The sequence below is a fragment of the Lepisma saccharinum genome, chromosome 10 (assembly GCF_977018435.1).
Source record: "Lepisma saccharinum chromosome 10, izLepSacc3.1, whole genome shotgun sequence".
Lineage (NCBI taxonomy): Eukaryota > Metazoa > Arthropoda > Insecta > Zygentoma > Lepismatidae > Lepisma > Lepisma saccharinum.
Genome location: NC_139238.1, coordinates 8,863,063 through 8,876,668, shown reverse-complemented (window position 1 = coordinate 8,876,668; position 13,606 = coordinate 8,863,063). Strand labels below are relative to the sequence as shown.

The 13,606-nt window shown below is 38.0% G+C and overlaps 1 protein-coding gene across 1 annotated transcript in view; it reads right to left on the bottom strand.

Annotated features, from left to right (window-relative positions):
• Window positions 1–13,606, bottom strand: part of LOC145993746 (nose resistant to fluoxetine protein 6-like) — a 79,178-nt gene that overhangs the window by 14,381 nt on the left and 51,191 nt on the right. Inside the window, exons 8-12 of the mRNA XM_083129498.1 lie at window positions 11,700–11,893; window positions 10,287–10,428; window positions 7,996–8,185; window positions 6,858–7,000; window positions 4,175–4,283 (exon numbers count right to left, since the gene is read on the bottom strand). Of these exons, the coding sequence (XP_082985624.1) occupies window positions 4,175–4,283; window positions 6,858–7,000; window positions 7,996–8,185; window positions 10,287–10,428; window positions 11,700–11,893 (778 nt within the window). The remainder of the gene's footprint in view (window positions 1–4,174; window positions 4,284–6,857; window positions 7,001–7,995; window positions 8,186–10,286; window positions 10,429–11,699; window positions 11,894–13,606) is intronic.

The window sequence follows — 13,606 nt, the reverse complement described above, 5'->3', positions numbered from 1 at the left end:
TACCTAACGTCACCCAGCACAACAACAAAATTAGCGTCGGAAGCGAACACATCGTCGTCACGCCAGGACAATACAATCTTTCTACTTTGCAAGCTCAATTACCCAAAGGCACGTATCTTTCTCAAAATTCGGTCACGCACAGAGTGGAAATCCTATCCGCGACGGAGACCGTGGACCTGGGCACCATGGGAGAACTTTTAGGTTTCGAGAACGACACCAAACTCGAAGCTGGCATCAAGCACGTAGCAACCAACATTCCTAAATTCTTGGCCATAGAGACTCTGAACGTACACTGCAACGTGGCGGAAGGCATGATCACGAAATCCTCGGACGGATTACTGGGAAGTCACAAGCAGACGGGAATCATCGCCACGTTCAAACCCAGTTCCGAGTTCATGGAACCGATCATCTACACGCCCTCTTCGCCGATCTATTTTCCAGTATGTCGCAACCGCATAGACGACATAGAGTTGGTGGTGACGAACGAGAAAGGAGACGTGGTGGATTTCGCAGGTGCAACAACTACTGCCATCGTGGAGATCAACGTATAATAAATAACCATACATGTAAAATGGAGCAAATCGAAAGTTACGAATTGCAATCTTTCCCTCCCAACCGTCGCACGTTCGCCAATCTTAACGAGGCGAACAGGGAGATCGAATACGATGTGGACGTAGGGGATGGGTTCGTTCATCCTCACAGAGCGGACCTCTACCTTCAATTCGACGTGGTGAAGAAAGAAAGCGGAGACACGTTTCCCGCAGCAGCAAACTTGATACTCGTAGACAACTTCGTGCCTCACCTGTTCTCGCAGGTGGAGGTGAGGAAACACAACACCGTCATCGACAGAATAGATTATCCAGGCATCACGTCGACGGCAGTGGGAACGTTGAAATTATCCAAAACGGATGCAGCATACTATCAGGCGGGAGGATTCGAAGCAGGAACCAAAATATCGACGAAAAGTCACACGGTGCTCTTTCCCATGCGTCTGCTGCCTGGTTTCTTCTCGGACTACAAGGAGATCATGTGGAAGGGAGGACTGAGGATCACGTTTCGAAGAGCGGCCAACGACAACGACGCACTGATGCGATACGCTACTTTAGGTCCGGACGGCACCACGTCGCTGCCCAACACTTTACCCGAAGCAGCGAAATGCGTCATCCGGAGCATGGAATTGAGAATGCCGGTGGTGGAATACGAAACGAACTACGCCCTCAAGTACAAAGCGGAGATCTTGAAAAGTCCGCAGGTGTTCATTCACTTTCACGCTTACCAGTGCGTGCAGAAGATGGCGTCGGGAAGTCACATGGAATTCGACGTGACGACGCAGTTCAACAACATACAGTTCGACATGCCAGATTTCGTCGTAGTGCTCTTTCAGACCGGGAGGGACAAGAATCAGGAAAAAGATTCCAGCAAGTTCGACGACTGCAAGATCAAGAACGTTTATCTGAAGAACGGTAGGAACGAAGTGTTCCCGCGCGAGAATTACAACCTCGACGTGACCAAAAACGATTACCTCAAACTTTACGAAGCATTTTCGGCTTACAAACGCGTGACCGAGGGAAACGTGGACATGTACTACACGCCCAGCGAGTTCAAAGCACGGAGACCCATGACCGTCATCAACACATCTAAGAGAAAGAAGGTTGTGGTCAACGATCGAACCAACATCAAGGTCGTCTGCGAGTTCCACGATGCCTTGCCCGAGGATACCCTATGCAGTGTCATCCTGATTGCAGAGAAGTCCTTCGCCTACGACGTGAAGAACGAGAGGGTCACAGAGCAGTTTTAACAAGTTTTTTATCATCTATTTTCTTGCAAAATAAGAAATTTTCTGCACTAGCACAATCAGTTGCAATGGCACAATACGAATTTCACTAGTTCAGATCAGTTACAAATATCAATTTCATTAGCTATCAGCTACAATATCTTTTTTGCACTATAGCACGAGACAATCAGAAAATTTGCACAAAAAAATTTGTTGTTGTTTTTTTACACGTGAAAATTAACAATAAATTTTTTTTTATCGTTTCAGATGCTGTCGAAACATCAAAAACACATACACACACACTAGAAAAAAGCATGCAACTTTATTTGTAACACACACATATTCTCCATCTTCATCAAGAAAATATTATAATAAACATAATTATTTTTATCTATATCTCACAATAAAACTCTATATCCAAAAATATCACAACATCAAATAACACTAGAGTCGTTAGTACACGTTGCATGCATTACGGAGGTCCTCTGTAGGGTTTCATGGAAGTTTGGGGGAAAAAAAAAACACGTGAAACTCTACAGAGGTGCGGTAATCTATAACCGCAGCCGTTAGAAAACTTTTACATTTTTGGTTGGGCACCACGCACCCTGGCGAGGTTATAGGGGCCAGGCATTCTAAAAAACAACCATTATTATTTTGTTTGTTTGTTTGTGTTACAATATTCCCCCCGAGAGAGGTTTACAAAGGTCACGATATACGGAGTTGGAAAATTACGATATGGCGCATTCGCTCATTACTCTTGCCAGCCATAAATCTCTCTCTCTTTTTTCATCTTACAGCAAAGTTGACATCTCTATTTTTTTTTTTAGTTGTAAGTAAATTGCCAACACACTCTAGTTAATAATGCTACATATTATACGCGCACACGCACACACATACTATATTACCATCCACCCATCTCTCTTTCTTTTACGGCAGTACATATTTGTTGTCGGCTCTCCTTGTTTAGTGTGTGCAGGTTGGCAAAAATTGCTTTATGCGCTGTAAGGCAAGCCTCAAGCAAAGTTGTCAGCTCCTTGCTTTAGGCTAGGTTAGACCAAAAAAAAAAACCATGGTGATTTTTTTTTCGAGTGAGGAGTTGGCAACGCTGATTTTTACTTGAGGGCGGTCAACCGGGTTGATTGCACAAGCAAAATTGTCAGCTCCTTGCTTTAGGTTAGGTTAGAGCAAAAAAACCTTGGTGATTTTTTTTTCGAGTGAGGAGTTGGCAACACTGATCTCCACTTGAGGGCGGTCAACCGGGTTGATTGCACAATCAAAGTTGCCAGCTCCTTGCTTTAGGTTAGGTTAGAGCAAAAAAGGCTGTGGGTAAGCTGTCGGTTGTTTAACTCTTCCCTTTCTCTTTTTTTTTTCTTGTAAAAGGCTATGGCAAAAATACCAGTAGGTTGGCAACCTTGCTTTATGCACTGTAAGGCAAGCCTCAAGCAAGGTTGACAGCTCCTTGCTTTTAGGCTAGGTTAGACCCAAAAAAAAAACCTTGGTGATTTTTTCGAGTGAGGAGTTGGCAACACTGCAAAAAATACCTCAAGCAAGGTTGCCAGCTCCTTGCTTTAGGTTAGGTTAGACCCAAAAACAAAAAAACCTTGGTGATTTTTTCGAGTGAGGAGTTGGCAACACTGCTCACCACTTCAGCTCACCACAAGAGGACGTTCAACCCGGGCACTTCCTCTACTTATACTATAGAACGCACGGATATGATTCACATCCCCCGAAATAATTAGCCTAAATATATTTGTTCCTTGTAATTGAAATAATAATAAATATGAGTAGTAACAGTGAATCTATGTCAAACTGTGAACATCTTTCCGTAATTTATGGGAACGTCCCGTATATGCAGTTACTAACAAAAATTTTAGGCCATCTGTTATTTTCTCACAATTCATAAGATTAATTTTCACAGCTAACTGACGGCTGATCTTCAAAACATAAGAGCAACAGGAAGACGCTTACCCTGCCATCTATGGAGCAAAGATAGAGCAATAATTTGAAATTTTATTGGTGTCGCTGGCTCAACGTCACATAATAGCATAAAACTTATAATTTATCACTACTGTGCACCGTGTCGCCTCGGTCTGTTGTTCGCGTATGCGCGGTGAACGTGGCACGTGTCGCCTCTGTGTGAAATCGTCACGTCTCTTGTCACGTGTCGTTTTTCACCTGTCACCAATCGAACGCAGGCTTGTGTGGTCTGTCACGCCGCTACGTTGTGAAACGTTGCTGTTTATTTGCATGTTCCCAAACGAAGCGACATGTGTCGCACGTCGCTTCGGTCTGAAAGCTCCCTAAGAGCAAAATATGTGTGTGTAAAATCAACCACTATCACTTATATTTCGATGTAAAGTCAGAATATAAAGAAATGAATACTATATATTAATAACTTACGTTTTCTGAGAAATATGTTTTCCAATCCTCGTACTGGAGACTCGAACATCAGGCATAACAGGAGAGCTATAACGAATGTGACTCCAATATCACCAAAAGTTTGCGCAAACTGAAATGAAAAGAAAACAATGAATTATAACAAGTACATTAAATCGCGATTAAAATCACATTAGGGAATTAATTCGTAGAGTAATATACATAAGGATTTTGTTCATATCAGAATTACTTTTGGTGCAAGTACATGAATCTCGTAATCTTTGAATGGTGTTAATGAGGCGCTACGAAAGGAAAAGAAAGCAAACAAAATATATGTACTGGTGGGGTGAGGCTCATGCGAAAGAAAATGTAATATGTAAACTGCTAACACACTTAAATTTCTCATCATTTACCAAAAGTAGCAAACATTTTGTGTGGAATATTATACAAAACACTAATCATATTAAACCGTAAATAGTGTAATTATTATTAAACTGTAAAAAAAAAATATGCCAGCTGATATTTTGCAAACTATTATTAAGAAATGCCAAAAGTCAGCTACAAAGAGTATAAAAAAAATATTATAAGTTACAATTATAGAGTACATACAGAATGTTTTATTTCCACTGGAATAAAAGTTACTGAAATTATTAAAGTTTCATTAGCACACTCAACAAACATTTCCATAGTAGGTTAAAACATATATAATATCAGAAACAGAAAAATGTATATTTGCATATAACTTTTCATTTGCTTTAATCAAATTGTTCAAATATTTTACAAGGCCATTTTCAGAAAAAAGCCTTTCTATTAAAATGTATGGTTGCCAAAAACCATACAAGCAATTTTTAAGTGTGTCATTAAAAAAATCGATTTAAATTAAAAAAATAATCTAAAATGATTTTCTAAAAAAAAAATCATGATTTTTATTCACCTTGGTTCTGATATAACAATTTGTGTAGTACCTGTCACTATGTACACAATTTGTAATTACTAGCTATATAAAAAAAATCAACATTTACCAGAAAGGTAACGAATACATTTAATTCATGGAGCAAAAAAAACGATTCTCGTGGTATTTATTTAAACTGAATATGCATAAAATGTCGTGAAATCAGTGAAAAACGTTAAAAAATGCACTTAAAATACTACATTTACATTATTCCAAGACTTAGTATGAACACAAAATGTGATTAACATGTCATTTCATGCACAGCAATGCTGGACAATAATGTTTTTCGATTTTATTGGGTTTTGTGCATACTCTGTCCCAGGGATCTATGTAGCAGAGAGACGAGACGAATGAACACGTGAGAGGAATTGCATGTAGAGGGCAAAGCGGATGCACCTAGCAGGGAACAGAGCTTAATCTCTAGGGCTAGGAAACTGATGAAAACTCATATTTTTTTCTGGGCCTCGGAAGACCATGCTAAACATGACTGCAGTATGTTTCCCTGCAGTTAGAACCAGAATTTTTTTTTCATTTTTCAGCATTTTTGCCAGTTTTTTTGCATTTTCAAATCATTTTTCAGCTTTCTTCTTGCTCCTCCCCTGTTGTTTCGCGAATTTTAAATTAATTAAATTGCTAGCATAGTTTACATACATCAATTTCCTAATGTGGTGTTTTTAGCAAGTTACGCCATGCAAAACACAATATTATTTTAACTGAAATCTTTGGCAATGGATTACATAATTATTTGTGGTAAATTTATTTTTCCTCCAGCAAACTTAAATACTTTATGTTTCCCTTGCTTGCACTATTATCGCTTTAATCTGTGGTTTTAAAGTAAAATTAGTTACAACTTGAAAAAAAAAATATGCATGCCAAAAATATAACTGCATTCTCAGATGGTGAACGACTAATGTATCATGCAAGGCTCTGAAAGGAGGTAAATAGCATACACAAAAACCTTGTGGTGTATTTTATGTAACCTTGAAGTGAAAATAAAGAGGTAGTTTAAACCACCAAACAACGGGTTTCTATCAAAATATTCAACTACTGTCTTGAAATTATGAAAAATCACTTTAATTTCAAGAGCGAAAATTATTTTTTGGTTATTTCTATAAATTTTTAGGTCATTTTTAATAATTTCACAGGTTACGATTTTAGATACAGGGTGTCCCGTAAAAAATGTATACACACGTTAACAGAAATATCACAATCACGTGTACATTTAGTTTTGAAGCTCTGGCATCGGAAGAGTAACATTTAAAGAAGAATCCATGCAGATTTATGAGTGGTACTTGGAGAAATGCGCCGAAGAGACAGATTGGATGGAGAGGTTGGGAAGAATAGCCTCCGCGTTCACCAGACCTCACACCACTAGACATTTTGTGTAGGGATGCATGAAAGATAAAGTTTACGGTACAAAATCAGCAAGAGTCGACGAATCGAAGCACCCATTGAACGAGAATGCTCCCAAACACCGAACGAAATAATTATTGATGTTTGCGATTCCATTTCTTCGGTTTTCCAAAAGTGCCTGGACAAGGACGGTCATCAGTTTGAAAATAGGCGTTTGAAAAAGAAAATTACTGATGTCTGTAGGTTATTTTAAATTTTGAAAATGAACTGTATCTTGATCAGCACTGACGTTATACTCATTCAAAGTGAGTACATTTTATTGGGACACCCTGTATTTTAGGTTATGAACTTCAGAGCTCTAATGATAATTACCTTCATTAAAATTTCAGTGTAGCTACTTACCAGCTTGTATCGAGTGTAGTAATATGGGCTTCTCAATATACCAACAGTCTGTAACTGCACAGCGCCATGAACCAGGAACGCACAGTATGTTAACCGACTCAGAGGAATAAATGGTTTCCACTTTAGGATACCGTGAATGATTGCTGTAAAAAAAAAGCAATATTTTGATCACAATGTATGATGAATATTTATTGAGAATACTTATACTCTATGTACAAAGTTTTTCCTAACTACAGCAGTTTATATTAAGCCAAAACACACATAACGCATTATTCTCCATCCACTGCAAGAATGAGATTAATGTTGACAAGCATTTTAGAATGACACATGCAATGTATATTGTCAAGATCTAAAATAGAGTACAAATCGACCAGAATACAGATGAACAGAAAACCTTACGTATTGAATACAAGAAGAAAAAATGTAGTAAAAGCATGAATATTGCACATATGTCGGAAAATGTTGAAAACATGTAAATTGTTTGTAAAAATAACTTCAATATGTACTAAAAGCTAATATATGCAAAAAAATATGGAAAATAAAATTAGCATTCTTCTAGCTTATATACCATGATTCTTGAAGATAATACAAAAAAAACATTGATTTTTAGCATCTTCATGTAGCCTATTTACATATAAAAATCTAAGGTTGTTAAAGGTCCAGGAATTTTAAATAAATTCAATTCCGGTCCAGGAGAGAAAATCAGCAAGCGTAAATGGGTTGTGGACCGTAAACAATCTTTCTATCAGTAAAGTATTTCAATTCGGTCCAGGAAACTTTATTCCGGCTCAATTTAAATACCAACCAGGACCCTTTTTTTAACGAAACAAGTTAATACAACTTGGACCGAATTTAAATTGTGCAAGAAAAGAGGCTTCCGGTCCTGCAACGGAACCCAATTAGAACCCATTAGAAATTATGGGTCCCTGGACCTTTATCAACCCTGTATAAATCCGTTCCCTGATTGGACGAGGATAAGGGACCTCGGCTATGGTTGGAAGTGAATTGATCAGCACCACGCTCCCTCCAGAGTGCTCTCAAGGGCAGATTTAGAAGAGGCTGCGTGAACCCTAGAGCTGCTATGTGCAGGGACATTGTCTGAATCTCCCCTCCCCCAAAGCAACAGAAGTTTACTTACGGTCCTGGTATATGAATCCTGTGACCAATCCAACGCCGAGCGCTAGGGCCCATCCGACACGATGCAAGGCGGCGTAGAGTGCTGACTCCAAAGGACTGGATGGTTCATTCTCTTGGTAGAAGAAGAAAGCGCTAACCATGCAGCCGATGGCTAGAGAATAAGCCATGCCCCACATTGCAATCACTTTCAACTGAAACGATATTCTTGTTTTAATGTTTTTTTTCTTAAATACGCACGAAATTAGCAAATAAAGTATTGATTTTTGATACAATTTCCATAAAAGAATTTAAGAGGGAGACTATTCTGGATCCAAAACTTTGTTATCGATGTGCGTTTGTAGAACAGTCCTGCAGTAAAATTATATCCTAATTGGACACAGCGGCGTGCTCAGGATTTTCGAAAGGGGGTGGTGTACTTGTACTTTTGTATTATTTCTCAGTTTTCTTTTTGTTATCTTCTCCTGCCCTTGGCATTCTTCTTTAGGAAAACCAGGCCAAAGGGGGAAGTAGACCCCATCAACTCCCTCTTGAGCACGCCACAGCCTGCACAATCCAACATGCCATGAGGGCATATTGGAGGATGTGGATGCGTGGCTTCACACATTCACGATACCGGCCATTTTGTGCAGATGATATAATAAGCACCAAGTTCAGGCTTGCCCGCAGGTACCCATTTCTTAGAGGCTTGGTGAACCCCAGAACTACTCTACAAAGGGACACTGCTTGCAAAATTGTCTGCCTGAAATCAACCACCCTGGGAAACGAACCCGGGTCTCAGGCAAGCCAGTCAGACACCATACATAATGGACCACCTTGGCTCCAAAATCACATCCTAATACAGTGCGTACATTTTAAAACCGGTCCCGAGCATAAATATGAGAAATCTTACAATACAGTGATCTGCGCAATTACTACCTTACAACAAATGTTTGTTTGTGTATATTTTTGTATCTTGTTGTTCAATTCTTGCACCCCTTCCCTTTCCCTACTGCATTGCGTGTTTGTCTGAGGGAAATTTTGGTGATGGGTTATTTCACAAGGACTATGGCCCGCCAGATCTCCTGATCTCTCAAGTCCGGACTACTTCCTATGTTTTTTTTTTATAAAACAAACTGTTTACAGACATAATCCACACACCTTACAAGAGCTGAAGCATCACATCACCGTACAAGTGCTCCATAAAGTTGCTAGGAATATGGCAAACCGTCTGGACATGTGTATACGGCAAGAAGGACGTCATTTCCAACATTTGTTGTAAGGTACTAAATGCGCAGATCCCTATATTGCAACATTTCTCATATTTGTGCTCAGGGCCGGTTTTAAAATGTACGCACTGTACTAACATATGGGCGATAAAAGCATTGAATGATTGAACAAAATGAAAATTTTGGGTGCACCCGTCACGTTGTATGGTGCGAGCCCCTTACCATAATTAAATCAAAACGTGTCTCCTAGACATAAAATCTCTTTACCCTTGTTAAAAGCTGAGGCAGTAAAGGGGCACTCAGAATATATATGGACAGAACACAGGACAACACACAACCGTACAGAGGATTATAGCGGCTCTGGGTCCAGACGATATCTATATCGTACAAATTTTGAAAAGGGGGAAAAAAATAAAAACTCATAAAAAATAATGTAGGTTATATTTAAAGATTCGTAGTTTGGCATTTCTGATTTTTTAAAAAATGTTTAGCATATTCCAGAATATTTCAGTTATGTCTTAGTATCTGAAGAGCATATATGAAAATGTACTATTACTACTACTTTGGAAAACAGAAAATTTCAGCAGTGTTGCCAGAATATAAGCCAGAATATAAGCCAACAATATAGAATAAGATAAGAAGAAAAAGTGCTTAAGAATAATAATTGAAATAAATAATACAGTGTACAGTATGTTCACAGCAGAAAAAATTGTAATGTGAAATTAAAGTAAGAAGTACACATTATTCCGTATCAGGACTCGAACCCGGAACCCCTGGCGTCATAACACAATAGACTAAACACTTCGCTGAAGCGCTGGAATCATTTCTTAAAAGCATATTACACCGGCGGCCTTCAGCGGATCTTCAAACTCCGCTGACACTGGAATCCACCGGAAATCTGTTGAAATAACGTAACGTCAGCTTTATGCAAGAAGCACGGTTAACGACAAGACGGAACTTGCCCAACGGCTTTAACGATCGGAAATTTGAATTTTCCTTAAATAGATCGCGAGAACATTTCTCAGCCCTGGTATAATACATGCATCGTCAGTTAAAGAATTACTATGCAGTACATGCTTAGACTCACCTTTGACATTTTGACTTTTTGCAAGTTGGTGCTGTGAACGACATACGCAGATATGATTCCCATGAGGTACGTTGCCGCCCTCGTATGTGTAGTGATGTAAACCGACCTGAAGGTTCTGTCCAACCTCGGATCTTTCAAGGTGCTGAAATGTAAGACAAAGTAAGCCTTGTGAAACATGTATTTCCAGTATATGTGGACATAATGGAACTCTAGAGTCGGATTAGTTTCATCGAGCCTACAGATAAGAGAGCGAGTCTAGCTACGAAAATTTTCGTTTATGGTTAGCAAAACACTTAATCAAGCATGTTTTGTAAATTAAAAAACAATATATTTTTCTGTGCATGATTGGAATAATATGTTATTGGTAGGACTAGGATTTTTATTACCTAAAAATCACCAAAATATGCCAAATAAAATATGCTCTCATAACCTAAAATTTTACAAAATATGCCCTTATAACTGGACTGTTTTCAAACATAAATATCTAATATATGCTGAAATATTTTCACATACGTACTATTTTTAGTTCACTTTATGCGCCATGAGTTGGGAGTGCACAATGAATATTTTCTGTAAATTTTCAATAAAAATGAAAAGATTTTGCTGCAGTACAAAAAACAAACCTCGAGTGAGCATGGGAGTAAGAACGAATCCACTTCGAAAATGACTGTATATTTCTTGAAAAATCGAAAATATGCTGAATATGACCGAAAATTCAACAAAGTATGCTCTATCATGTAGAAAAGGCCAAATATGCCAAACTATGCCCTTCAATAGCTCCTTAATTCAATTAGTTTCTTCATAATATGAACGTCTATATATTATGTTCTATTAGGGAACACATCACCCTTACCAAAGAAAATATGCTAAATCATGAAAATCCAGGCCCTAGTTATTGGAAAAACAATGTACAATCACCGGCAATAGAAATGGAACACTTAGATTCTGAAGTACTACCATTCCTGCAATGTTGCCTCGGTCTTCTCCGATAGCAGAATTTCCTATTGAAAAGTTGATATTGAAGTTCCTGAAGAGTTAGACAACACGCCTTGCAGAGAAACCAGTATTTCAGGATGTAGATATCCCATCTTTGTTGCCAGTGACTGTACACACATTGTTAAGCACATGATAATTTACTAACACAATTTTTCAGTAATTCTGAACAAATTGTACCTTGAGTCAAAATAACCAAATTTAGTAGGAAATATCCTTCATTCTTTTTGCTGGAAACCTCAACCAAATCAATTTATTCAAACAAATCACATCAAATTAATACAATTAAATGAAATACAACAAAAAAAGTCAGCATTAAAGAAAAATCATGGTTTAAAACAAATCTAAAAATAAGTTTGAAACAAAAGATGCTATTTTTGATCCTAGTAATAGTATTATTTAAGTAATAGCCATACTTACTCCATGAACAAGAGGAGAACAGCGTCCAACCGCCAAGCATAAGTTATTACAAAGGGAATAAGTATCGTTACGAAGAGCAAGGCGCCTGCAATAAGTTTCCCTTTCGTCGGCCATCTCCACAGAGGATACACCACCAGAGGCGCCAGGAGGTAGAAGTGGAAATCACACGTTATGTACCACGACTGGAACATACACTGCAAAGGAAAACGAAATTCTTCAGTACTATCTTTGTCTGACTTAAATGCCTTACTTTATTGTTGGATAGATTGATTAATTTACTGATAACAACTAGTAGTATGAAAGTATATAATATAAGCACAAAAATTGTACAAAAGTAGAGGTTATTTGATTAAACAGCCCGATTTGCCTACACTTAAAACTATGCCAAGATGCCCTTATTCCCCATTTCTTCAAGTGTGATATGCTCTTAATTCTAAGAATTCTGAATTCTAGTGTAGAAAAGAAGAACCCTCAATAGACAGATTTGCCTACACTTAAAACTATGTCAAAAAGGGCATATAGCCCAATCGGCCATGTGTGTACATATTTAAATCTAAAGAATTTTGAATTCTAGTGTAGAAATGAAGAACTCCCCTCAGACAGATTTGCCCATGTGTGTAAAAGCTACATCTCTCAGTTTGTTGTCCATAAACTTGTCAAAAATATGCCCCCCTTGATATTGTTTTGACTACACTTAAAACTAAGCCAAAAATACTCATAAGAGCTTTTGCTTACACAATAATATAATGTAATATATGCTTAAATACTTACTACCTGGAATATGCTCAATATTTTAATTGGACACCAGCCTCAACTCATATATCTAGTACTAAAACAATGTAATATGCAGAGACTTTCTAGAATTGCTCTGTGACTCTCTCATTTCTTATATCATAAACATATGATTTTTCACCTATGAGAATAACACTACATATGGTGTCATCAGGGAGTGTATCGTGGAATTCACAGTTAATTTTAATGTTTGTCCTATCATTAACCACAACTTGTTTTCTTTTTGAAGTGTTGATGACAAACATGGGTCTCTGTGCTTTGAATTCATCTGGTGTGTAATACATGTCAGTATTGCCAGTAGTGATCCTTTTGTATGCTGTAAATGCTTCATATAATTTAAGGAAATCATCCTTGGACATGTCTAAATTATAATTTTCTCTAGGAAATACCTCATTTCTGCCATTTTTAAGATATATGTTCTTGATGTTGCAGCTATCAAATTTACTTGAATTTTTTTCCTGATTATTGTGTCTTCCAGTCTGAAACAGTACCACCACAAAATCTGACATGTCATATTGTATACTGGAGAATGAATTTGTAGCATCAAACTCATAATAGGTACCAGTGGCAGGCTTCTGTACACATAAATATGTATAAAATTGTAAAGGAACCTGTGGATTTTTTATTATATCTGCTTTGTATTTAAGAACATAACTGGCCTCATACTCAACAACCTGGATTCTTAGCTCCATAGTCTGAATAAGGCACTTGCCTTCATCAGGTAGGGTATTAGGCAGAGCTTCCCCTGTAGAGTTTATTGCACTGTACCTCATCAAAGCATTATTATCATTGGCAGCTCTTCTAAATGTAATTCTTAAACCACCCTTCCACATAATGTCTTTGTAATCTGAGAAGAATCCTGGCAACAGGCGCATGGGGAACAGCACTGTGTGGCTCTTGGATAATATTTTATCACCAGCCTCAAATCCACCTATTTTGTAGTAAGAAGCCTCGGTTTTGGATAATTTTAGTGTGGCCAAAGCTGTGGAGGTAATGCCGGGATAATCTACTCTGTTTATAACAACACCATGCTTTCTGATCTCAATTTCAGAGAACAGATGTGGCACAAAATTGTCCACCAATCTTATATTTGAATTTGCCGGATAATCTGTACC